The sequence below is a fragment of the Coregonus clupeaformis genome, chromosome 27, assembly GCF_020615455.1.
Source record: "Coregonus clupeaformis isolate EN_2021a chromosome 27, ASM2061545v1, whole genome shotgun sequence".
Classification (NCBI taxonomy): domain Eukaryota; kingdom Metazoa; phylum Chordata; class Actinopteri; order Salmoniformes; family Salmonidae; genus Coregonus; species Coregonus clupeaformis.
This window is the reverse complement of record NC_059218.1, coordinates 44521152-44547775: the sequence shown is the minus strand read 5'-3', so window position 1 is coordinate 44547775 and position 26624 is coordinate 44521152. Positions and strand designations below refer to the sequence as shown.

The window sequence follows — 26624 nt, the reverse complement described above, 5'->3', positions numbered from 1 at the left end:
TGGAACCGGGAATTATTTTCCTTTCCAAACAGAACCCCTATTTATTTTGTTCTGTTCCAGTGTTCCGACTAGCATGATAAAGCTCTGAACCGTTCGAACAAAAAAAAAAGTAATAGTTCATATAGTTAGTTTTCATAAAAAAAATTACCACGTGAAATCAACATCGTTTTTACATTTAGCTCGTAAATGTACTCCACCCGATCAGTCTGGATAGAGCAGCTTGCTATGGAACAGGTAAGCTAGTTGTTTACGTGTTTGATGGACAGATAAGTGCAGGTGCCAGATGCGACTGAAATTCCACAACAACTCACAACAACCTTACTGTGGGCTAACGGTCAGTGTGGTGGTCCCAACATGTAGAACAAGTGAGGCATCACCACCTAATGCTGAACCTGACATTGGGGCAACTCAAAACGCATAGCCCACGCTATAGTATAGCTACAGTTAGCTACAGTATAGCGACAGTTAGCTACAGTATAGCGACAGATAGCTACAGTATAGCGACAGTTAGCTACAGTATAGCGACAGTTAGCTACAGTATAGCGACAGATAGCTACAGTATAGCGACAGATAGCTACAGTATAGCTAGACCTATCCTACAGTACAGCTAAAGTACAGCTAAAGTACAGCTACAGTATAAATAAACTGATTGGATTTGCAAAAAAGTCATCAGTGTAAGGGAATTTAGTCTATTTTTCACCCTTTAACCTAAATCAAATGACATGGTGACGTTTGTTGTTGATTTCACGTTGAATTCACGTTAGCTGAAAACTCAACCAAATGTACAGGGCTGTGAAAAAGTATTGACCCCCTTTCTGATTTTCTCTATTTTTGCTATAAATATATGTTTAATGATTATGGCTGTAGATTGCAGGAAAAGGCTATTTCAGGTATTTGACAAATGCAATATTCTCCAACTCCAGACCACCCCCAGCCATACTCACTTACTTTGTGCCCCCTCAAATGTTTGGGGTGCATGATATCCCTGCTTAAGAATGTGGAGTAATGAGTAGGATTCTGTTTTCAAATGCAAAAGTGATTGCTTTTGATAAAAACGCTTTATCTGCCTTCCCAATGAAAATTAGTTAGAAAATTCCAACATATATTTTTGATGGAAAAGAGAAGTTGTACGTTTCTGAACGATGCATTTGCATTATGCATTGCTGCCTTGTTGACAACATGACCGAGCGGTTCGATTTGAGCAGGTGAGCGTCTCCCTCACCGGTTAAACTCGGTCACATGACGGGCCATTGTTGCCCGGTTCAACCGTGACCAGTTTAATATAATTCCTCAATGAATGTGGGTAGCCAAGCACATCTTCTTCCCTCTCTGAAACACTGACAGATTGAGCATAAAAAAATATCAATAATAATTCAGTGCATGGCAATGCTTTCTTTGAGATTGTAGCCTAATATTGCTTGCAGTGGCATGCATGCAAACATCTATACACGCTGCGCGATCTATGAGCGTCCTCCCATTGCTATGGAAACGTTACCACGTGCTCTCGTCGTCGGCCGTGATTGGACCGCGCACCTGAGAGCGGTTCGGGCTTCGACAGAAATTTGGGTAAATCTGAAACAGCTGAGTTTACACAACAACAGCTGATCAGTGCTCTCATCGGAATGACACAAACCTACATGCAGAGTTCAATATAAACCGTTGGGAGGTAACAACTCATACTACGCCAAACCATTTTGAAGGATTCGTCTTATCTCTTTTTGTGCTAGGAGTGCATCCGCTGTATTACACGCAACCCAGGTTTGTAGCATTTTTTAATTAAAAAAAGGGTTAAATTGAAACTGTTCCATTGCTAGCTACCTTAACTAGCCACACTTTTAAAGCGTTGGCTAACAAATCGTGCACATACTGTTTGAATTACAGGAACTTCGTTTTGGTTGTCTTTCATGGCTTTGCGATAAGTTAAGGTTAGCTAACCAGCTAGCTTTACTTTATTTTACCAGAACTTAATTCAACAAGGCGACCTACAAACGTGTTAAGCCCTCACTGCCGGTAGCCATGGCAGCCAGTTAATACAGTTCCACTAGGCAAGTTTGGTTTGTTTACCCTCTGTTACCAAATATGTAATCCTCTTTATGTTACTTCTAGCTTTTTAACTGTTTAAAGATGAGCTTCAGCACCGTCGCCCGTCTGGCCAGCCGTAGCAGCCAAGAAAATGTTCTGGCCTCAAATAGGATGGATTCATCCCGGATGGAGAGGGCCAAACAAAGGACTGTACTCGGCGTCTTAACAGAAAACGAACAGCACAGTCGATCTTTTGGTCAGGTGAGTAGTTTGAGAACTTTTCTGCATCCAAAGCAATTTCGTGTTGGCTAATCACTCTGTTTTTAGGGCGTTCCTTTTTCCAAGCGTGGCTCTATTTCGGACAACTCCCACACCACTCTCCTGGGTTGTCCCTCAAGCTCTAGCGTTGACATCTATGTGGATGAGCCATGTGAGGTCGTCATCCCAGCCTCTGGCGAACTTGTGGCTGCAGAGCCTCAGGTGGTGGATGAGGAAGCTGCTGCCATGCAACACAAAGATTTCCGTCTCTTCCTGGACCTGAGCTCAGGTGAGTTCGGCCTGTGGTGCCATTACACACCCCCAAAGGCTCAATATTGCAGTGATACATCCCACGTCAATTGTCACGTCATCTTCACAGCACTGATGCATTTAACAGTAAACTTCTTGTGTTTTGCAGGGTCGTGCATGGATACTTCTATGCAGTCACTCCCAGATGACGAGTCTCTCACCTCTCAGTATATGTGTCTGGCAGAGTATGCAGATGACATCCACAAACACTTACGGGAGAGTGAAGTGCGCACTTGCTCCAAACGATAAGGCTACTAGTTTAAATGTCTATGCATCTATTTTAAACCTAAGGGCATCTGTTAAATGAAATGCAGTGTTCACATCTTTTTTCTTCTGAGGGTAATTATCCCTATCACCATCTGTAGTTGTAGGCACCAGCTGGCTCAGGCACGGCAGCCATTGTGGTTTAAAATTCACCACACTCCATTAGCACTGCAGTTGTAGCCTGGTTGACTTTTGTATATAAATACTTTATCCCGCTGTTCACCTCGCACACCCGCTAAATAAAGGTTATTTAGCTTTACCTGTTTTTAATCGATCCATAACTAATGGTAGTTGTAAAGTCTTAACCCTGTGTTCCAGATAAAATGCCGTCCGAAGCCTGGCTACATGCGGAAGCAGCCGGACATCACCAACTGCATGCGTGTCATCCTGGTGGACTGGCTGGTGGAGGTCGGCCAGGAGTACAAGCTGTGTGGGGAAACCATCCACCTGGCTGTCAACTACATGGACCGCTTCCTCTCCTGCATGTCTGTACTCCGGGGCAAGCTGCAGCTGGTGGGCACCGCTGCCATTCTGCTGGCTGCGTAAGTGATCATGTTACTAATTTGAGGGAGTTTGATTGTAAACACTCTTGTTGGTCTGTTCACAACGCTCGTGGCAGAAGGACTATGTGAAACTAGAACTGTGGTTCACTTTCAGCTGTGATAAATGGGCTTTTTAGGGTTAACCCTCTTTGTTCTCTGGTAGTAAATATGAGGAGATCTACCCTCCGGAGGTGGATGACTTTGTGTACATCACAGATGACACGTACACCAAGAAGCAGCTGCTTCGTATGGAACACCTCCTGCTGAAAGTGCTGGCCTTCGACATGACCGTCCCCACCACACACCAGTTCCTCTGCCATTTCCTCACCGTCCAAGCAGTCTGCTTCAAGACTGAGAGCCTCGCCCTGGTACTTAGACAACTAACTAGTTGCTCGTGTCTTATTATAGTCAGACTGCTTGACTGACTAGTGCATTTCTTCATGTATTTTGCTGTGCCATATCTTTGAAATTTGCCTATAGGCTAGCAGCATGGTATCAGGGCACAACAGTCAGTACTCTGAACCATGCGTTCAGAATATCATGTCCAATAGGGTCTACAGTCATTCTTGTAAGAGAATGTGTTCGCACCTGGTTAAATAAAAGCAAATGCATAAATTTGGTAACATGTAGGCTGTATTTCACCCCAGTTGACTAAGTGGTTTAGTTTTTATCAAACACTGGGTTTTTAATGTGCAGGGGTGTTTTGCTGCAGTTAACAAGTGGGGTTTTGTTCAATTCTTTCCTCTACTCTCAGTATGTGGCAGAGCTGAGCATGTTGGAAGTGGATCCATTCCTGCAGTACATCCCCTCTATGGTTGCGGCTGCAGCTTTCTGTCTGGCCAACTACACCCTCAACAGGTCCCTCTGGGTAAGACATGGCCGTCATGGATCTCACGCTCCTATGCTGACTGTTGCATCATTACTCTGGGTTAACCCCCTCGACCTAGTGCCCGTTCGAACCTTAAATCAAGAATACTAACTCATATCTGCATCTTATCCTGTCGCGTTAATCACATTCCTGATATCAGTAGGGAAATCTCCCCTTAGACATTGTTCTCATCAGTAGGCTATATTAACAAGTAATACACCAGATGGGTGCAGTGAAATGTGTTCGACAGGGTCAGCCCTAGTATGGCACCCCAGGAGCAAGTTAGGTGACGTTCCTTGCTCATGGGCTAGTCGACATATTTTTCACCTTGTCGGCTCTGGTATTCGACCGCGCATCCTCTTGGTTACTTGCCCAATGCTCTTACTGCTAGGCTACCTGACGCCCTAGTTAGACTGGTTTGTGAAGACTCACTGAGCTAACCGTGTGCCATCTGTTTTCCAGCCTGAGGCCTTGTACACCTTCACTGGCTACACCCTGGCAGAGATTGCACCCTGCCTCAAGGACCTCCACAAGATGTACCTAAGTGCCTCCAGTCGCCCCCAACAGGCCATCAGGGAGAAGTACAAGGGCTCAAAGTGAGTGGGAATCTGTACTTCTCAAATTTGCCTTTACTATCATTCCTCAAACATGACCATGGTGTCTAACCTTAACCATGTCTGTCTTTAGCCACAGCGTTATGTAAAATGGCAGTTTTCGTCCCAGCATTACTCCTGGGTTGTATTCAATACCTGAACTTGTCCAATAAAGTTAACTTGTTTCCTGTTGCTACACTTTTTGACCATCTGCTGAATGGCTCTCCTCTCTGCAGGTTTGGCAATGTGTCTCTGCTAAGTCCTCCCGAGGCTCTGCCTTTTTACTGAAGCTGCTTGGAAGTGACAGACAACACAGCTCTTAGCTCCCTCTGTAGATGCCTACTGGACAAATGGATTTCTATTGCTTTTAAGACTTTTTAATTAATTTTTATCTTAAACACATTTTATTCTAGGTAGCTAGTTATGTATAGGTAGCTATCAAGTAAACACAATTGTATAGTAACTTGTTTCTTGACTTCAAACTCTTGAATGACTACTTTTAAGTGTGCTAGTCTGTAAGCTCAGGACTTGACCCATGTCTGTACAAGCCTTTTTTTAAACGGGTGGTTGAATGTTTTTAATGTACCAAGTCATTTTTGCTGTCAGTCACTGCCACACAATCATGGACCTCAGGCTGCATCTTGTATGTTGCATCATGTGATTAAAGGAAACAAGTTGCATATAGTTTGGCCTCTGCACTGCTATACTCCACTTCTCAATCCTCATCCTTCACACTGGAAGCGTTCATGTTTGGTTTTTGCCCATGCTTTCCTTCTCTATCAGTATTCAAATGTCATGGAGGTGGGCTCTTTCCACTGCTCTGGGGGGGATTGGTTGAAGGGATTTGGCTTGATTACCTTTTGCTACATTCAAAATTGGTTCAAGATACTGTAAAAATGAACCTTCCTATGCTGCAACATTGAACTTGTATCAGTGGTGAATAGTAACGGCTTCGCAGCGTCCTCACTTGCGTAACCGGTGTGAAATGGCTGGCTAGTTAGCGGTGCGCACTAGTAGCGTTTCAATCGATGACGTCACTCGCGCTGAGACCTTGAAGTAGTTGTTTCTTTGCTCTGCAAGGGCCGCGTCTGTTGTGGAGCGATGGGTAACCGTGCTTCGAGTGTGCGTGTTAATGTGTGCAGGGGGTCCCTGGTTAACACCCAGGTAGGGGCGAGGAGAGGGACGGAAGTAACACTAACGCTTGTCTTAAACTGTCTCAATCTGAGTAGCTGCAGCCCAGTAAAGCACCAAATACCCATAACCCAGCTGTCAAACATCGAAACTGTTCCAATAGTTTACCCAGAGGGGCTCTTTCAAACGCTCAATGGCGGTTTCGTGTAGGCTTACACTCGCTTGACGTTTTAACTAACTCTCGGACAAGGTGTCTTATCGCTATTTGCTTGTATTTAACCCAACAAATCAAATGCGGTTGGCAGAACTACAGATGCCATAATCTGGATGAGACTGCAGACTCAAATCAAAGGTAGGACTCAGGATTAACTGTTAGCTAAATGTAATTGGCTACATTTCTTAATTAACAATTCTGTGAACTGTTTTGCTAGTTTTAAATGGACAATACCTGTTAGCGAAGGAGTCTTCTAAAGATGGCTAGCAGGGATTTGTAGTCTTGCGTGACGTTTACTTTGATGGTAATTAGCATTTTTGAATCTGTGTAAATAAAGCCGACTATATTTAAGTCACCTTGTCCAAAACAGATTTAAATGGTTATCAAAACGTCAAACCAGGCTTAGCCTACACGAAACGCAGACCTTATTTTAAGCGTTTCTAAAATCCCCTATGGGGAAAAAGTTTGGAACCATGACCGCTAACTGCAGTTGAACTGCGAAATTACTGCAGTAAAAAAAACGTATTTTGGACGCAGAATTTGCGTTATACTGCACTCTGACTGAAAAAATGTTTCGTAAGGGGCAACCAGAGTGTGGGTGTAGTGTTAGCGATTGGGCAGATTTGTTGCCACTCAATACCTTTTTGCGAGGCTGATCGGGCTGTACGACGAATCGACGCCAATGACTAGTGCACCGGATTTCAAGTAGGATAGCCCACACAATATATTGATAACCCTCTAGATGTCTCCTTGATACATAGTCTACTACTCAATGGGGAGGGCAACATCGGGACAATGCCCGTCACTACCGCTTGCCAAGCGCTGCTTGTCCCGCAACGGTACCGGAAGTAGCCAATATCAGGGTGAGTCATAGTAACCACACAAATACAAGCAACAGTACACCATCAGTACTTTTTTAATCAAAAACAATCGTCAGTTTTATAACTGAATGTACAAAACTAACACTGAAATATGACTGACTCATCCTCTGGCTTCAAAACACAAGTCCAAACTCGCGGTATGGTAGTTGAGTGGTTACTACTTTCCTTCCGACACATCCACAGTCCTATACTCAACGGCCGTCAGTAGTTACCACAGCCACGAAGTCAAAATTGGCTATCATAAAAATTAATGAAATCAAAAATGAGCTTTTTGGTCTTTATTTAAGGTTGGGCCGGAGCTGTCTGGAGCGCAGTACCAGCACCTCAATTTTTTAAGGAAATGCATACCGGTGTTATACTGGTGGTTTGTCGACACTGATTATTTGTGCTGCGACGCGCTCAGAGAAAGAACAACAAAAGCGCTGTTATCAGAAAACAGGAGGCGTGGATATATTTCTGTTTCCCCCTGTTAAGGTGGCTTAGTATTTGTCAGACTGTAATGAAAAGCAAAGACTAATTACATTTGCGTGTCTGCATATCGCCCACCTCACTTGTTTTATATGATACATCGACACCGCAATCATAATAATGTTTGGAAGTAAACTTATAGCCATAGTTGAACATAACATTGGCATCAGTCAAAATGTACTTGGTGTAGGCTACCAGGGGCAGACTGGGACAAAAAGTCTGCCTGTACTGAGCCCAGCAACATCGTAGTAGTGTATTAATAAACACAGTTATTAATACCCCCCATCCTAAGGGTTAATTACTATTACATATATAATACAGAGCCAAAATAAACTGGCAGTACATGTCTCTCTCTCTCTCTCCATATGTCCACTACACTTGACTGCAGCAGCTGAGATGTCTGTGCTGCTAAGCCTAGCATCACTGGGACGAGAAGACCAGGGGACCGCACTGCCTCTGCTGGGCCCAGCAAGCCCTAGGGTAACACTTTATTTTAAGGGTCCACAATAAACCATTCCTAAGTCATTTATAAACCGTTTGCTCACCATTTATTAATCATTACTCTCACATCAAATGTTAGTAAGCTAGTTATTCACTCATGCATGTACTGTATATCTCCCGAGTGGCGCAGTGGTCTAAGGCACTGCATCGCAGTGCTAGCTGTGCCACTAGAGATCCTGGTTCGAATCCAGGCTCTGTCGTAGCCGGCCGTGACCGGGAGACCCATGGGGCGGCGCGCAATTGGCCCAGCGTCGTCCAGGGTAGGGGAGGGAATGGCCGGCAGGGATTATGGCATCTGTGTTTGCAACGCCAGGGTTGTGGGTTCGATTCCTGCGGGGGGCCAGTATAAAAAATAAATACAAATATGTATGTACTCACTAACTGTAAGTCGCTCTGGATAAGAGCGTCTGCTAAATGACTAAAAATGTAAATGTATATTTCCTTAAACGTGTTGTGTGCTTGTTCTTTTACCAGGTACTGCAGGAATGTCTACCAATGACGTGCCCATCTTTTTGTGAGAAATTACATTGGTCACTCAAAACATAAAGTATTTATAAAGTATACTCACTTTAGATTAGGAACTGCAAAAAAATACTTCACTAATGATTAGTAAATGGTTTATTAAGGAGTAATGATTGATATATGGTGAACACATGTAACCGGTGTGAAATGGCTAGCTAGTTAGCGGTGCGCACTAGTAGCGTTTCAATCGGGTGACGTCACTCGCTCCGAGACCTTGAAGTCGTTGTTTCCCTTTGCTCTGCAAGGCTTTTGTGGAGCGACGGGTAACGGTGCTTCGAGGGTGACCGTTGTCAATGTGTGCAGAGGGTCCCTGGTTCGAGCCCAGGTAGGGGCAAGGAGAGGGACGGAAGCAACACTGTTACACACACAATGTATAAATGCCTTATAAATGGTTTATTACGGAACCTTAAAATAAAGTGTTACCCCATTGGCTTATATAATACCTTATAACAGCCTAACTGCATATTTCATTAGTACATGTCATGTGTTTCTCCCCTGCCCAATTATTAAAATATTAGGCTACATATAATTAAATAGAAGAAAACAGAGAGAGAGATTTGGCTGTATAGTACAGCCAATGGCTACAATAAGTAACTAGCAGTCTCTCCCTCTCGACTCTGTTTTCTTCTATTGAATTCAATACACAACCTTCTGTGTTTGTCATAGAACAATGCCGGGACTAGTTTATGTGGATGTTGATAGAGTTCCGCCGTTGTGCTTCGTTTGACACATTAATAAACCATTTACTAATCATTAGTAAAGTAATTTTTTGCAGTCCCTAAAGTGAGTGCTGTTTATACTTTATAAATGTTTTGAGTGCCGCGCGCGCGTATGCGTATCTTTCTGCCAAGAAGTGAGAGGCCTTTCAGCGAATTAAATAAGTCTTCAGTAGCGGTGGCTATGTGGTGTAATCTGACACTAGAGTCACTCGTTAAAACCGCTCGTTAAACCAAATCGCTGGGATGAAGAAACTGTGATTCATTTGACCTTTATTGTAATACATGATGGCTTGTGTTCAATAAAAAGCACTGTATAAATGTCCAGTAGATGGTTATTGCCGTACCTATGTGTTATAAAAGCCAATCTAATGACTTGTTAGGCCGTATTGCAAGTAGCCTAGTGTCTAAATGTTCCCCTGATTCCCCCCTTCCCTTTCCTGAAAGATGGTCCTTCTGGCATTTGCCAAAATTGCCAGATGGCCAATCCGCCCATGACAAGGCTGTGGTCTAAAAGATCCATTATAAGAAAATAGATCTGAAAATATGAAGACTGAAAAATCGAGCACACTATACCTTAGCTATTTAGTTAAATAGCTAACAAAATGGCTATAAGGACTATCTGAGTTGGCCTTTGTGTTTCATTCTTATTTTTTGCACTGATTCTATGCACACTCAGAGAGCCATACACACAACTCACACTGATAAACCAACACACATACAAACACTCACTCCATAATTTGCTCACACACACACCTAATATACACATACATTTATACTGACCTCTACACACACCCACTCACATACAATCGTCCTATACGCTGCTGCTACTCTGTTTATCATATCTCCTGATGCCTAGTCACCTTACCCCTATAGGTATCTACCTCTATCACTCCAGTATCCCTGCACATTGTAAACATGGTGTTGGAACTGACCCTGTATATAGTATGCTTACATACTTTATCGTGTTCTTCTTATTTCTTATTTGTGTATCTCGTGTGGGTTTTTTTCAACCTTGCTATTTGTAGTATTACATTGTTACTGATTACTGCATTGTTAGGGTTAGAGCTGGCAATAAAGGCATTTTACTGTACTTGAAACTAGACCTACGTAGGCCTGATGACAAAGTAGGGTACACCAAGTACATTTTGACTGATGCCAATGATATGTTCAACTATGGTTAGAGGTTTACTTCCAAACGTTAATATGATTTCGGTGTCGGTGGGGCGGCAGGTAGCTTAGTGGTTAAGAGCGTTGTGCCAGTAACCGAAATGTCGCTGGTTCTAATCCCCGAGCCGACTAGGTGAAAAATCTGTCGATGTCCCCTTGAGCAAGGCACTTAACCCTAATTGCTCCTGTAAGTCGCTCTGTATAAGAGCGTCTGCTAAATGACTAAAATATAAAATGTAATGTATCAAATAAAACAAGTGAGGTGGGCGATATGCAGACACGCAAATGTAATTAGTCTTTGCTTTTCATTACAGTCTGACAAATACTAAGCCACCTTAACAGGGGGAAACAGAAATATACCCACGCCTCCTGTTTCCTGATGACAGCGCTTTTGTTGTTCTTTCTCTGAGCGCGTCGCGGTACAAATAATGAGCGTCGACAAACCACCAGTATCATAATACCAGCTCCTCTATAAAACAAAGTGGCCTATCACCGGCCCGGATTAACACACAGCGTAAAAAAAAAAAAATGTTGATCAAAGCGGAATGAAGACTGGATCTGCAGTGAATAGCAATGGGCATTCTTATCCTAGTTCTGCTTTGTTCAAGTTTATTTGCTGCTAGTCTGTAAATCCTGTGTATGCGACCCAGTAGACTGTAGACAGTAGACAGTTTGAGAATGAGCAGATTGAGATTGCGCCAGCCTGAATGCGCAGGATGCGCTGTTCCAAATTGTCAAATGAGGGATTTTACGGTCAGAAAATCATGGAAAAGTCATGGAATTTTAATATTGTGTTTGCCTTTTTAAATATAGTATCAATCACTTTTAAAAAATCTACATATCAACCATGATCAGAATCACTCTGTGTGCATCATCTGCATGTGTGCAGTGCCAGTGGGCCTTTGCCCGAGAAGAGACAGATATTTTAGCAGCAGGTAGCCTATATTTAATGATAGACTAACTATATAGCCAATTCAAAACATAGCTTGTAGTATGGCTACTTATCTCGCTAGTTAACTATACTGAACAAAAATATAAACGCAACATGTAAAGTGTTGGTCCCATGTTTCATGAGCTGAAATAAAAGATCCCAGAAATGTTCTATAGGCACAAAAAGCTTATTTCTCTCCAATTTTGTGCACACATTTGTTTACATCCCTGTTAGTGAGCATTTCTCTTTTGCCAAGATAATCCATCCACCTGACTGGCGTGGCATATCAAGAAGCTGATTAAACAGCATGATCATTACACAGGTGCACCTTGTGCTGGGAACAATAAAAGGCCACTCTAAAATGTGCAGTTTTGTCACACAATACAATGCCACAGATGTCTCAAGTTTTGAGGGAGCGTGTAATTGGCATGCTGACTGCAGTAATGTCCACCAGAGCTGTTGGCAAATAATGTAATGTTAATTTCTCTACCATAAGCCGCCTCCAACGTCGTTTTAGAGAATTTGGCTGTATGACCAACTGGCCTCACAATTGCAGACCATGTGCAACCATGCCAGCCCAGGACCTCCAAATCCGGCTTCTTCACCTGCAGGATAATCTGAGACCAGCCACCCGGACAGCTGATGAAACTCAGGAGTATTTCTGTCCGTAATAGTGCCCTTTTGTGGGCAAAAACCCATTCTGATTGGCTGGGCCTGGCTCCCCAGTGGGTGGCCCTGGCTCCCAAGTGGGTGGGCCTATGCCTTCCCATGCCCACCCATGCCTGTGCCCCTGCCCAGTCATGTGAAATCCATAGATCAGGGCCAAATTTATTTATTTCAATTGACTGATTTCCTTATAAGAACTGTAACTCAGTAAAATCGTTTAAATTGTTGCATGTTGCATTTATATTCAGTATATTTAGCTGTAGGCCTAAGCATTAATGTCATTGACTCGTTGGCACCTTTCTATTAAACAGTAGGCTATGTAATTCCGACAATAATAAAAATAAAAAAAATCTAAGAATAGCCTAATTGACAAAGAACTTCCATGCTGTGCATAGATCTCCCCTGAAACATGAATATTTGAGCCTTATCAGGTTATAGATAACATGTCTTAGTTAGCTACCTTGCTTTGAAGTAGCCTACCTCGTCCAATTTATCCCTGATTCATTGAATGAGGGAATAATTGTATAAAGACAGAAAAGTATTTGATTTAATGTTGGAACCTTTTATATCAGGAGTGGCCAACCATCCTCCAGGAGAGCTACTGGGAGTGCAGGCTTTTATTCCAGCCCCGCTCTAACACAGCACACTGTAGACTAAACATCAGCCCTGGTCTAACACACCACACTATAGACTAAACATCAGCCTCGCTCTAACACACCACACTGTAGACTAAACATCAGCCTCGCTCTAACACACCACCCTGTAGACTAAACATCAGCCCTGGTCTAACACACCACCCTGTAGACTAAACATCAGCCCCACTCTAACACACCACACTGTAGACTAAACATCAGCCCTGGTCTAACACACCACCCTGTAGACTAAACATCAGCCTCGCTCTAACACACCACACTGTAGACTAAACATCAGCCCCGGTCTAACACACCACACTGTAGACTAAACATCAGCCCCGGTCTAACACACCACACTGTAGACTAAACATCAGCCCCGGTCTAACACACCACCCTGTAGACTAAACATCAGCCCTGGTCTAACACACCACCCTGTAGACTAAACATCAGCCTCGCTCTAACACACCACACTGTAGACTAAACATCAGCCCTGGTCTAACACACCACCCTGTAGACTAAACATCAGCACTGGTCTAACACACCACACTGTAGACTAAACATCAGCCCTGGTCTAACACACCACACTGTAGACTAAACATCAGCCCTGGTCTAACACACCACACTATAGACTAAACATCAGCCCTGGTCTAACACACCACACTGTAGACTAAACATCAGCCCTGGTCTAACACACCACACTGTAGACTAAACATCAGCCTCGCTCTAACACACCACCCTGTAGACTAAACATCAGCCCCGGTCTAACACACCACCCTGTAGACTAAACATCAGCCTCGCTCTAACACACCACACTGTAGACTAAACATCAGCCTCGCTCTAACACACCACCCTGTAGACTAAACATCAGCCCCGGTCTAACACACCACCCTGTAGACTAAACATCAGCCTCGCTCTAACACACCACCCTGTAGACTAAACATCAGCTGCTCAACAGGACCTTGCTAAGCCGACTCAGGTGTGTTCCAGGGCTGGATCAAAAGCCTGCCCGCCCAGTAGCTCTCCAGATGGAGGGTTTGACCACATGTGTTTTATACAGTAGCCTAACAGTGCAGTTATTTTACTTTTGTGGGGGGTTAAGTGCCTTGTTCAATGGCACAATGGCAGGATAGCGTAGGTCTGTATGGGATCCGAGACCAGCAGCTTTCTATCAATACCACATTTATGCTTGACTTTTTAATGTCGGCTGTAGAGACGCCACCAATTATCGGTCATGGAGGAGTCATGAAATTCCATCTGCCAAAATGTTTATGAACCCTTAACAGTGAATAGTCAGTGGTCTCTATAGCATAATGTCATTTGGGAATTTGTGTGTGAACATAGTCTAGTGGACCGACTCCTACACCTTTTTCATCTCAAGTCAAGCACTGGTGTTAGACATAAGGTCAGCCGTGTGGTTAAGGTTAGGGTTAAGTTTAAAAATCAGATTTTAAGAAGCTAAATTGTAGAAATGGGCGGGGTTTATGACTTTGTGGCTGTGGTAACTAGTGACGACCCCCTCAACCTTTCAGCGTTTCTGTGGAGAGTTTCGTGAATGTCAGATGTTCGACTGTTTGGGGACAGCGAGACGCAGCGGGATAAGCGCACGTTGATCCGAGAAAGAAAAACGTATTTTTGATAAATGGCTATAATGTTACTTCTTAATAACTAACATTGTCATTTTCTTTCCATTTCTGGAGTATTTTGAAATCACGGGTTTGCCGCTAAAGGTAGGTTTATTTGGGGTTCGGTTTGTGCGCGACTCTCCTTAAAGTTGAGTAGTTATGTAGACAACAGTAGCCTACTCAGTCGTTATTTGACCGTAAGAAAACTGCAGTTTTTGTCAAAATGACAAGAACTAGGCTACATTACTATTCAAGAGTTTTCATTATTGTTGAAAGAAACATCACGCTTTAAAAACACCTGAATGTTGTCATACAGGTAGAACCAGCCAGACAAACACTTTGGAGGAAAAATCTGTCATGATTACTTCCTAAACTATGTTCAACTGTAATGTCTAGTGATAATACCTAATAAAGTGTTGCATGTGTTGTAATGTTTTTATTTTAATATCAAATTAGAGATTGGAATATTGTGTGGTTTTAATAGTACCTACAGTCATTCTCTTTGGGAGTATTTGACAACCGGTTTCACCAACATGGTTTCAGAGGATTTCCTATTATTTTGTAAGTAAAACCAGAGCCACTCCATTTAGTATGATATGTTGTTTGATATGGTACAGTAGGTATTAATTTGTGGATGTGCACCACCCATTTTGTATGATATGTTATGAATCACAATTAGTGTTATATGTTCCGAAACGTACAATATGTTACGAATTCGCTAAATGTATGTTATGTTACAAATTCTAGCTAGGTGGCTAATGTTAGCTAGCTGGCTAATGTTAGCAAGGCTAGGGGTTAGGGGTTAGGGTTAAGTTTAGGAGTTAGGTTAAAGGGTTAGGGAAGGGTTCACTAAAATGGTTAAGGTTAGGGCTAGGGTTAGCTAACATGCTAAGTAGTTGCAAAGTAGCTAGTAAGTTGTTGAAAAGTTGCTAAAGTTGTCCGTAATGACATTCGAACTCGCAACCTTTGGGTTGCTAGATGTTCGCGTTATATGCCTACCCATCTACCCTGACCAACCACCCTACTTTCGTTTTTGGCTTAAGTAACCATCTGTCTTATGTAACCATACCAAACTTAACATATAATGCTAATTTGAGTTTTCCCGGATTTACTTTTACTATGTTACGTCTAGTCTATGAGACCAGGCTGGTTTCACAGAGGTACAAAATAGTAATGGAGACAATAGGCCTACTTACTGATTTCCTTCCTCTCCTCTCTTCCCCTCACCTCTCCATTCTCCCCTCCTTCGCCCTCATCTCACCCACTCTTCTTTTCTTCTCCTCTTTTCTCACATTACCCTGTCTCTCCTCTCATCCCTCTCTCATCCTTTTCTCCTCCCTCTCCTTTCCCCTCTTCCTCTTCCTCATCCTCCTCTCCTCTGTCTAGATCTCCAGCCCGCAGTAAGACATGTCATTGGCAGAGCCAGCAGAGTTGCTGCTGATAAGGGACCACTATGACCGTGCGTTGGATTGTCTGACCAGGGGCCTGGCGGCCGACCAGGCAGGGCAGGGGCCCCAGGCCCTGGAGCTGTACAGGAGGGGCCGGCAGCACCTAACCCTGGGCCTGGAGGTCCCTACCAGGGGGCCACGGAACCAGGGGGCCCCTTGGGATACGGCCAGGCAGCTGCAGCAGAAGATGAGGGAGACTCTGACTAACATCAGCACCCGAGTAGCTAACATGGAGACAGCTGGGGTGATGACGGCGGGCCAGGGAGGCCCAGCATTGGTGGATCTAGTGGATCTTTCTTCCCAGTGCCTCTACCCCACCCTGGGGCCATTGGTGCCACCTGTGCCGCAGCCTGGTTCCTCCAACCCCCTCCTCCACCTCTACCCCACATTGCCACCCAAGGCTACCCCAACAGACAGCCTCCCTGCCGGGACTACAGGCACCACCATGGCCACCTCTCTGCCCGTCATCCCTGCCCTGCCCCTGGGGCTCCCAGGAGAGCAGCCCCCGGCCTACACCCCCAAACCCACCGACGGGCACCACAGCCTGGCTTATGGCCCAGCCGGAGGAGGGGGTCTGGGCCTGGGGGGAGCTCCACAGCCCAGGGGAGAGGTAGGGGGGGACGGAGAGGAGCTTCTGTTCCTCCCTCGGGGGGTGCAGATGTTTTTCGTGTCGTCGGACGGCCAGGTGGGCACCCCGTCGTACCCGGGTTACCTACGCATCATCAGGTTCAGCAGCCAGCTCAAAGACATGGCCAATGGAGGAGCGTCAGCCTTCCTACACGTAAGGAAACAACTGGAGTGTGTTGAAGAGAGAGAGAGAGAGAGAGAGTGAGAGTGAAAATGGGTGTTGGCTTGTGTGTGTTTTTAAAAGAGCAATAGAAAATAGCATATTGTCTCACACACCTATCGTATTACCAGGTGCATGGAGAGTAACTGCATAAATGAATTTAAAAGAAACTCCTGTTTGTAAAAGAGCAGTAGAGAAAGGGTTGAGGGTGACTGTGATTGTGGCAACTGAGGTAGTTTCATCTAACTGTTTTAGGCTGGGCGGGGTTGTCTGCGTTCTGTCTTGTACAGGGTTGTGTTCATTAGGGGACCCAATGGTCTGAAACCTCATATTTGTGCGTTTCAAAAAGTTTTGCTACGTTGTGCCCTACTGAACATGCCCCAGATAAGATCTGTTGTTTACAGATGAAGTTGATTCCCCGCAACATCATAGACAATATCTTATTCCAGATGAGTGAGACTGACCGGAGTGTAACCATATCTCTTGGTTCAGGGTTAGTGAGACGGATAGCAGATCCCATAGACTGATACTGTGTCAACACAGTGCTCAAGCATTCCGTACACAGACAGACAGAGGTGGGATGGTCTACCATAAAAAAAAAAAAGTTGGATTGTCACGTACAACGTGCAGTTTTACAAGCCATAGCAGTACAGCACATCAGGAGCAAATTAAGGGCCTTGCTCAGGGGCACGTCAACAGATTTTTCACCTTGTCGACTCGGTATTCGAACCTTTCGGTTACTGGCCCAACACTGCAAACGCTAGGCTACATGCCGCACGTATTATTTCTGTTTGGTGTTGCTATGACCAAGAACAATTCCCAGACCTGAATGGAGTTCTAGAATTCTCTCCCAGTGGTGAGGTCACAATGCATGAACTCCATTAGGCAGAGGAGAGGATGAGAGGAGGATTGTGGGAGGTTCTGCTGAATGAGAAGTATTTCTAGTCCTGATGATGGTGATGTTCCCCTCGTGGAACCAATTACACCTAGAACATCCACACAAAGTTCTACGTGGGTAAACGACAACATTGAATTTAGAAGGGAATGGATGGCTCTGTTAATGTAACTGGTGATTGGAGTCTGAAGAGACAAAGAAATAGGCTTCAGAGAGAGTTGTGTCAAAACACTACATTGATTACTGTGCCTTTTTGACTGGCTGGAACATGCAATAGGTCATTTGCTCAATAACAGCACATGATTGGAAAGGTACAGACTCATTCCAGAGCCAAAGTTTACTGCTGTGTCAGCAATGTTTTTAGTCTGTCTATCAAAGATGATCCTGAAGTTTTTTGTAAGTGTGTATTGATCTGGTGGGGGACTGAGTTGGGGCAAGACTGGCCTTCGGCAGACAGACGTTTGGAGTTTGATTCCCAGATGGACTTCTCACAGGTTGCTGTAATGTACAATGTCAAGGGATTTGAGATCTAGGCTTCGTCCCAAATGGCACCCTATCCTCTATAGCAGGGTTTCCCAAGCTCAGTCCTGGGGCCCCTCCTGGGTGCACATTGTGTTTTTTTTTAATTTTTTTATCCCTAGCATTACACAGCTGATTCAAATAATCAAAGCTTAATGATGAGTTGATTATTTGAATCAGCTGTGTAGTGCTAGGGCAGAAACCAAAACGTGCACCCAGGTGGGGCCCCAGGACCGACGTTGGGAAACCCTGCCCTATATATAGTGCACTACTTTTGTATAAGGCTCTGGTTTAAAAGTAGTGCACTATATAGGGAATAGGGTGCCATTTTGGGACATGGCCTAGTCGAACGTGCTAAACCCAGCCATGTGTGTTGACTGCCCTGCCCTGCTGTGTCTAACTCTAACCCTGTTGTGTTCTGGGTAGCTCAGTGCCCAGCAGTACAATAGGGCCTGTTAACAGATGACTGTGCTGTTCTGTTGTGTTTTGTGGCTGCGGTGTTGTAACCCTGGCTAGGGTCTGAATGAACAAACAGCAGTCTCCCAGCCCTAACGATGCCAACTGCCAACCAATGATATAGTCTACACACTGTATGCCGTACATGTTGTTGTGTTGGTAGCCACGGTGTTGTAACCCTGAATACCTCTGGCATACACACTGTAATCCTAGTAACCCCAGTGTTCCTTCCTAACGCGTGTGTGTTGCAGGTGTGTGATTGGCTGTACCCACTGATGCCAGACACCCCAGTGCTGCTGTCTACCTCTGGGATCTTTATGTTTCCTGACACCATGGCGGGGATGCCCGGGTCCTACGTAGGGGTTGTGCTGTCCTCAGAACTGCCTGCAGCAGACAGACACGCCTTTCAGGACCTCCTCTCACAACTCACTGAGCTACGGGTACAGGTGAGGTTACACACACACACACACACACACACACACACACACACACACACACACACACACACACACACACACACACAGTGTCCATTCTCTCCATTCCATTCCCACCCTCCTAAATACTGCCTTATCTGTCTGTGACGTCAGAGAGAAAGCCAGCTCCGAGCCTGTCAGTCAACCACCACCCACCCATACAGTAATACACACCCACTCTCACAGTAACACACACTCTCACAGTAACACACACTCTCACAGTAACACACACGCTCACAGTAACACACACGCTCACAGTAACACACACTCTCACAGTAACACACACGCTCACAGTAACACACACACAGCCAGCTCCGAGCCTGTCAGTCAACCACCAGTAGCAGTAACAGTAGAGCTGGCTGAACTACAACAGTGTACTGCTGGTGAGGACTAGAGCTGGCTGGCTGAACTACAACAGTGTACTGCTGGTGAGGACTAGAGCTGGCTGGCTGAACTACAACAGTGTACTGCTGGTGAGGACTAGAGCTGGCTGGCTGAACTACAACAGTGTACTGCTGGTGAGGACTAGAGCTGGCTGAACTACAACAGTGTACTGCTGGTGAGGACTAGAGCTGGCTGGCTGAACTACAGCAGTGTACTGCTGGTGAGGACTAGAGCTGGCTGGCTGAACTACAACAGTGTACTGCTGGTGAGGACTAGAGCTGGCTGGCTGAACTACAACAGTGTACTGCTGGTGAGGACTAGAGCTGGCTGGCTGAACTACAACAGTGTACTGCTGGTGAGGACTAGAGCTGGCTGGCTGAACTACAACAGTGTACTGCTGGTGAGGACTAGAGCTGGCTGGCTGAACTACAGCAGTGTACTGCTGGTGAGGACTAGAGCTGGCTGGCTGAACTACAACAGTGTACTGCTGGTGAGGACTAGAGCTGGCTGGCTGAACTACAGCAGTGTACTGCTGGTGAGGACTAGAGCTGGCTGGCTGAACTACAGCAGTGTACTGCTGGTGAGGACTAGAGCTGGCTGGCTGAACTACAGCAGTGTACTGCTGGTGAGGACTAGAGCTGGCTGGCTGAACTACAACAGTGTACTGCTGGTGAGGACTAGAGCTGGCTGGCTGAACTACAGCAGTGTACTGCTGGTGAGGACTAGAACTGGCTGGCTGAACTACAGCAGTGTACTGCTGGTGAGGACTAGAGCTGGCTGGAATCTGTGGGGGCAATGTCCTCAAAATGTCCCCATACAAAGGCTGCAATTCAAACAAAACCCACCACATTAGCAATGCTTACGCAGTGTCTTTGTTCACAAATTAGTGTGTAGTCACGCACGCACGCAGACACACACACACACCACTTGGAAATCCCAGACCTGGAACATTGTTACATTGTAGGAGGCAACCCATCTGCCTAGGGGGAATGGGCTGGGCTGGGAATGGGCTGGGGTGGGGTTGGAATGGGTTTGGAATGGGCTGTGTTGGGAATGGGCTGGGCTGGGGTGGAGTGGGTTTGGAATGGGCTGGGCTGGGGTTGGTATTGGTATGAGCTGGTGTGGGAATGGGCTGGGGTTGGGTGGTGTGGAGTGGGTTTGGAATGGGCAGGGCTGGGCTGGGCTGGGAATGGGTTGGGCTGGGCTGGGGTTGGGTGGGGTGGAGTGGGTTTGGAATGGGCTGGGCTGGGAATGGGTGGGGCTGGGGTGGAGTGGGTTGGGAATGGGCTGGGGTTGGGTGGGGTGGAGTGGGTTTGGAATGGGCTGGGGTTGGGTAGGGTGGGGTGGAGTGGGTTTGGAAAGGGCTGGGCTGGGTTGGGTGGGGTGGAGTGGGTTTGGAAAGGGCTGGGCTGGGTTGGGTGGGGTGGAGTGGGTTTGGAATGGGCTGGGTTGGGTGGGGTGGAGTGGGTTTGGAATGGGCTGGGGTTGGGTGGGGTGGAGTGGGTTTGGAATGGGCTGGGGTTGGGTGGGGTGGAGTGGGTGTGGAATGGGCTGGGCTGGGAATGGGGTGGGGTGGAGTGGGTTTGGAAAGGGCTGGCGTGGGGTGGGGTGGGGTGGGGTGGGAAAGGGCTGGCGTGGGGTGGGGTGGGGTGGGGTGGGAAAGGGCTGGCGTGGGGTGGGGTGGGGTGGGAAAGGGCTGGCGTGGGCTGGGGCTGGGAATGGGATGGGGTGGAGTGGGTTTGGAATGGGGTTGGGTGGGGTGGAGTGGGTGTGGAATGGGCTGGGCTGGGAATGGGGTGGGGTGGAGTGGGTTTGGAAAGGGCTGGCGTGGGGTGGGGTGGGGTGGGGTGGGAAAGGGCTGGCGTGGGGTGGGGTGGGGTGGGGTGGGAAAGGGCTGGCGTGGGGTGGGGTGGGGTGGGGTGGGGTGGGAAAGGGCTGGCGTGGGCTGGGGCTGGGAATGGGATGGGGTGGAGTGGGTTTGGAATGGGCTGGGCTGGGCTGGGCTGGGTGGAGTGGGTTTGGAAAGGGCTGGCGTGGGGTGGGGTGGGAATGGACTGGGCTGGGTTGGGTGGGGTGGGAATGGACTGGGATGGGTTGGGTGGGGTGGGAATGGGCTGGGCTGGGTGGGGTGGGAATGGACTGGGCTGGGTTGGGGTGGGGTGGGAATGGACTGGGCTGGGTTGGGGTGGGTGGGGTGGGGTGGGAATGGGCTGGGTTGGGGTGGGTGGGGTGGGAATGGGCTGGGTGGGGTGGGAATGGACTGGGCTGGGTTGGGTGGGGTGGGAATGGACTGGACTGGGCTGGGGTGGGTGGGGTGGGAATGGACTGGGCTGGGGTGGGTGGGGTGGGGTGGGAATGGACTGGGGTGGGTGGGGTGGGAATGGGGTGGGGTGGAGTGGGTTTGGAAAGGGCTGGGTGGGGTGGGGTGGGAATGGACTGGGTTGGGTTGGGTTGGGTGGGGTGGGAATGGACTGGGCTGGGTTGGGTGGGGTGGGAATGGACTGGGCTGGGTGGGGTGGGGTGGGAATGGGCTGGGCTGGGCTGGGTGGGGTGGGGTGGGAATGGGCTGGGCTGGGCTGGGTGGGGTGGGAATGGGCTGGGCTGGGCTGGGCTGGGCTGGGCGGGGTGGGGTGGGGTGGGAATGGGCTGGGCTGGGGTGGGAATGGGCTGGGCTGTGCTGGGTTGGGTGGGGTGGGAATGGACTGGGCTGTGCTGGGTTGGGTGGGGTGGGAATGGACTGGGCTGGGTTGGGTGGGTTTGGACTGGGCTGGGCTGGGTTGGGTGGGTTTGGACTGGGCTGGGCTGGGTTGGGTTGGGTGGGAATGGACTGGGCTGGGCTGGGTTGGGGTGGGTTTGGACTGGACTGGGTTGGCTGGGCTGGGTGGGAATGGACTGGGCTGGAGTGGGTTGGGTGGGGTGGGCTGGGTTGGGTTGGGGTGGGTGGGAAGTCCTAGATCAGCACTACTCTGAGATGCTTTATGGATGCAGGCCCAGGTCAGGTGGGTCCCATGCTCTACATACTAAACCCTCATATCTACTCCGTGACCTCATTTCCTGTCTGTTAGGGTCCAGAGGAGGGGGCGGGGTCAGAGATCATGAACCTGAGTGAGAAGGTTCCCATTGGTCTCCCTGTGGAGGGGGCGGGAGCAGCGACGGGGGAGGAGAAACCCCCCCTACCTGAGTGGAGCGAGATGATGTCCCAAGGCATCCTGGCAGGTAGGGGGGTGTGTGTCTATATGTGTGTGACTGTGTGTGTAGGTGTGCATGCACTTGTGAGAGAGAGCGGACATGCAGTCTGTCTGTCTGTCCCTCCTGCAGGTGCATCATGGCTGAGTAAGGGGTTTGTGCGTGGAGTGGAGGATGCAGTCTGTCTGTCTGTCTGTCCCTCCTGCAGGTGCATCATGGCTGAGTAAGGGGTTTGTGCGTGGAGCGGAGGCCACAGGTAAGGCCATTCATAAAGGAGCGTCCAAGCTGAGAGAACACATCACCCCAGAGAACGTCCCAGCTGAGGTCAGCCCTGGGGTCACTAAGAGCCTGCACCACGCAAAACAGGCCACCGGGGGCGCTGTTCGCGTCAGTCAGTTCCTGGGTAAGAACATGGAGGGTATAAAACAAAGATGATATCTCTACTGGATGGAGGGGGCATATAAAGGTCACCAAAAAACATATGATGTAGACACTTGGTGTGTGTGTGTATACTAACACTCTTGTAAACTTGTGTTTGTGTGTTTGCAGTGGACGGAGTGTGTACCGTAGCAGGCTGTGTGGGGGAGAAGCTGGCTCCTCATGTCAAGAAACATGGCAGTAAACTGATCCCTGAGTCCATGAAGAACACTAAAGATGGCCGCTCCAACCTGGACGGAGCTATGGAGGTGGCAGTCAGCAGCATGCAGGGTAGGGAGAGAGAGACACAGTAGCGACCGTGATCCAAACACAGAATATTTTGATTATCCGAGTGTACTAGGGTGACCTGCCTATAATCAAACTATTCTCTGTGTATCGCTGTCTAAGGTCTCTCCACTATTTGGACTGGTTTGGAAACTGGAGCAAAGAACATCGGCAAGAGTGTCACCTCTGAGACGGTCACGACCGTGAAGCATAAGTAAGTCCCCCTCTATCATCCCCCTCTTCCTCTCTCTCCGCCCTCCTTGTCCTCCTTCCTCGGCCTCGTCCTCCTCCCTCGGCCTCCTCCTCCTTCGGCTTCCTCGCCTTCCTCCTTCGGCCTCCTCGTCCTCCTCCTCGCCCTCCTCCCTCCTCCTCGTCCTCCTCCCTCGGCCTCCTCCCTCCTCCTCGTCCTCCTCCCTCGGCCTCCTCCCTCCTCCTCGTCCTCCTCCCTCGGCCTCCTCCCTCCTCCTCGTCCTCCTCCCTCGGCCTCCTCCCCCCCCCTCCTCCTCCCTCGGCCCCCTCTGCCCTCCTCCCTCGGCCTCCTCCATCGGCCTCCTCCTCCTCCTCCTCCACCCTCCTCCTCCTCCTCCTACTCTTCCTCCTCCTACATGTAACCATCATTAGATCTTCAATCACTCTATTTTAAGGGGCTATGCTTTTCTCTTCTCTTTGTTTCACCCCTTTCATCATGGTCTTTGTATTCTGGGTGCCAGCTAGTGTCTTCTTTATCCCACTAGATGCGGTCTTTGGCAAGGCAACAATGTAGTGTTGTTATTATAGGGAGAAACACACTGGCAGCCAGGCTGAATTCTAGAACTTTGGGGAAATAAGATTTTTTCTTTCTTTCTATTTTTCCACACCTCTCCTTTCCCTCCTTCCCTCTCGCCATCTCTCTTCTTCTTTTCCAGATTTCGGGGTCTAGAGGGTCTTTTAGACAACCCCAGCAACTGACGGGTCGGGGAGTAAAGACAGAGACCTTTGAACTGTAACCTTTGACCTTTGTGACTGAATACTGACTGAATCATCCCTATGTGAATAACTCTGGTCTGGCCTGAGAATGACCCTTGATCCCTAACCCCTAGTTTCTAGCTCCTAGTCCCTAGTATCTAGCCCCTAGTCCCTAGCCCCTAATCCCTATCTCCTAACCCCTAGGCCCCTAATGCCTAATTCCTAGCCCCTAGGAACTTGTGTTGATCTAAGTCCATTGAAAGGCTAGGTGGTGGAAGGTGGAACATCCATCCTCATATTGCTCACACCTATCCTCGGATCAAGGCAATGGAAGAGATTATTGATTGTTTTCAGACAGGCAGGGGTCCTGGCAGGCCTGTGTGTCTGTGTGTTTTGGGTGGAGGTACCGTTCTTATGTGAAGCCTCTTTCCTGCTTTGTTACTAATAAACCTAATATGAAATCAAATAACTTCAGTGACTCTGTCCCCTCTTTCACTGTGTGCGTCCCAAATGGCACCCTCTGTCTGCCTGATCGTATCTTTTCTACCATCCTCTGCCTTGGAGTTAATGCTCCCTCCCTACTCCCTCCCTCGCTCCCTCCCTACTCCTCCCTCCCTCTCTCCCTACTCCTCCCTCCCTCTCTCCCTACTCCCTCCCTCGCTCCCTCGCTCCCTCCCTACTCCTCCCTCCCTCCCTCCCTCCCTCCCTCCCTCCCTCCCTCCCTCCCCTAGCACCCTGCTCCTCCCTCCCTCTCTCCCTACTCCTCTCTCCCTCTCTCCCTACTCCTCCCTCCCTCTCTCCCTACTCCTCGCTCCCTACTCCTCCCTCCCTCGCTCCCTACTCCTCCCTCCCTCGCTCCCTACACCTCCCTACTCCTCCCTCCCTCGCTCCCTACTCCTCGCTCCCTACTCCCTCCCTCGCTCCCTACTCCTCTCTCTCTCTCCCTACTCCTCCCTCTCTCGCACCCTACTCCTCCCTCCCTCGCACCCTACTCCTCCCTCCCTCGCTCCCTACTCCTCCCTCCCTCCCTCCCTACTCCTCCCTCCCTCTCTCACGACTCCTCCCTCCCTCGCTCCCTATTCCCTCCCTCGCTCCCTTCTCCTCTCTCTCTCTCTCTCCCTACTCCTCCCTCTCTCCCTACTCCTCTCTCCCTACTCCTTCCTCCCTCTCTCCCTACTCCTCCCTCCCTCTCTACCTACTCCTCCCTCTCTCCCTACTCCTCTCTCCCTACTCCTCCCTCTCTCCCTACTCCTCCCTCTCTCCCTACTCCTCCCTCTCTCCCTACTCCTCCCTCTCTCCCTACTCCTCTCTCTCTCCCTACTCCTCCCTCCCTCCCTCTCTCCCTACTCCTCTTCCTACTCCTCCCTCTCTCCCTACTCCTCCCTCTCTCCCTACTCCTCCCTCTCTCCCTACTCCTCCCTCCCTCCCCTCCTTGCCTCCCTCTAACCCTGCCCACTTCCACCCATCCTATGATGAAGGTATGGCGATGACGTGAGCAAAGCCATGGACACGGGCATCCAATCAGTGATCAACGTGGGCGTGGCCGCGTTCAATGTGGACAACCTGGGTATCAAGGGTGTCCTGAAGACCGCCGGAAAACAGACCGCTAAAGCTGTGTGCAAAGAGCAAAACAATACCACACAGGCCACAGTCGGAGACCACAACCACACAGTCAACGGAGGCCCAGCGGAGAAAGAGATGAGGGAGAGGAAGAACAAGGAGGAAGAGAAGAAATAGATGTCATAATTATTTAGTGGCTCTTGTCTATTTGGCCTCTATATCTTTTGGCCCCTATATATTTTGGCCCCTCTCTGTGTTCATAGGCCCCTACATCTTTTAAATAATAATAATAATAATATGCCATTTAGCAGACGCTTTTATCCAAAGCGACTTACAGTCGTGCGTGCATACATTTTTGTGTATGGGTGGTGCCGGGAATCGAACCCACTACCTTGGCGTTACAAGCGCCGTGCTCTACCAGCTGAGCTACAGAGGACCATATGCTTACTTCACTTATGACCTTTACGCCAATTAAGATAATCTGAGTAAGGTGTTGACATGACTATTGCCAAACTCAGAGTATTGCCCTAATTAGCTTAATATTGAATAATTAGTGTGCATGTAAACATACTCAATGTAGTAGTCATTGGTGTCATAGATTTGTCTATGATCCTAAGAATTTGTAAGAATTTGTTTAGCCCCTCTCTGTGTTCATATGCCCCTATATATTTTGGCCCTACATCTTTTAGCCCCTCTCTGTGTTCATAGGCCCCTATGTCTTTTAGCCCGTCTGTGTTGGTAGATCTGAACGGGGTAGATACTGTAGGTGTAAGAGTCATGGTGATAGCTCCACACATAGCCCTCCTACCTCCAGTTTGCAAAAAAAGGTAATTGCATCATATTGTTTTTAATCTATCCAGACCTTTCGGTGTAGGGTGAAGTTGCCCCTAGATGCTGATCTTGGGTGCAGTTTTGTATTTCCCCCCACTAATGGTTAAGGTTAGGATTGAGGGATGGGG

General features: G+C 47.9%; 2 protein-coding genes across 7 annotated transcripts; both read left to right on the top strand.

The window, feature by feature from the left end:
* The first annotated feature begins 88 nt into the window (after positions 1–88).
* ccna1 (cyclin A1) lies at positions 89–5540 on the top strand. 3 transcript variants are annotated; one of them, XM_041850275.2, is made up of 9 exons: positions 89–234; positions 2107–2283; positions 2350–2569; positions 2699–2814; positions 3172–3395; positions 3559–3763; positions 4150–4263; positions 4726–4859; positions 5093–5540. In XM_041850275.2, exons 1-9 carry the CDS (start codon positions 187–189, stop codon positions 5142–5144), a joined length of 1290 nt encoding a protein of 429 aa, XP_041706209.2. In that variant the 5' UTR covers positions 89–186; the 3' UTR covers positions 5145–5540. The 3 variants fall into 3 exon arrangements, with proteins under 3 accessions (XP_041706209.2, XP_041706211.2, XP_041706210.2); XM_041850277.2 differs by lacking the exon at positions 89–234 and adding an exon at positions 1542–1758 and having other exon boundaries at positions 2125–2283; XM_041850276.2 differs by lacking the exon at positions 89–234 and adding an exon at positions 1542–1758.
* A 1288-nt stretch (positions 5541–6828) lies between these two features.
* On the top strand, positions 6829–26008 carry sparta (spartin a). Of its 4 annotated transcripts, none has more exons than XM_045208236.1 (9): positions 6829–7064; positions 7942–8030; positions 15697–16539; positions 18667–18861; positions 22338–22488; positions 22667–22861; positions 23008–23166; positions 23284–23374; positions 25584–26008. In XM_045208236.1, the coding sequence occupies exons 3-9, from the start codon at positions 15718–15720 to the stop codon at positions 25840–25842; spliced, it is 1872 nt and encodes a 623-aa protein (XP_045064171.1). In that variant the 5' UTR covers positions 6829–7064; positions 7942–8030; positions 15697–15717; the 3' UTR covers positions 25843–26008. The 4 variants fall into 4 exon arrangements, with proteins under 4 accessions (XP_045064171.1, XP_045064170.1, XP_041707412.2 ...); XM_045208235.1 differs by having other exon boundaries at positions 7939–8030; XM_041851478.2 differs by lacking the exons at positions 6829–7064; positions 7942–8030 and adding an exon at positions 14204–14415.
* Positions 26009–26624: the final 616 nt, after the last annotated feature.

What these genes read in the sequence shown, in the direction of transcription:
- ccna1 (XM_041850275.2), top strand. Translation starts at nt 187, where the DNA reads ATGTACTCCACCCGATCAGTCTGGATAGAGCAGCTTGCTATGGAACAG. An exon ending in GCTGCCATTCTGCTGGCTGC is followed by an intron (nt 3,396 to 3,558) that starts GTAAGTGATCAT and finishes GTTCTCTGGTAG; the next exon opens with TAAATATGAGGAGATCTACC. An exon ending in GAGAAGTACAAGGGCTCAAA is followed by an intron (nt 4,860 to 5,092) that starts GTGAGTGGGAAT and finishes TCCTCTCTGCAG; the next exon opens with GTTTGGCAATGTGTCTCTGC.
- sparta (XM_045208236.1), top strand. Translation starts at nt 15,718, where the DNA reads ATGTCATTGGCAGAGCCAGCAGAGTTGCTGCTGATAAGGGACCACTAT. An exon ending in TCGCGTCAGTCAGTTCCTGG is followed by an intron (nt 22,862 to 23,007) that starts GTAAGAACATGG and finishes GTGTGTTTGCAG; the next exon opens with TGGACGGAGTGTGTACCGTA. An exon ending in GTCACGACCGTGAAGCATAA is followed by an intron (nt 23,375 to 25,583) that starts GTAAGTCCCCCT and finishes CCTATGATGAAG; the next exon opens with GTATGGCGATGACGTGAGCA.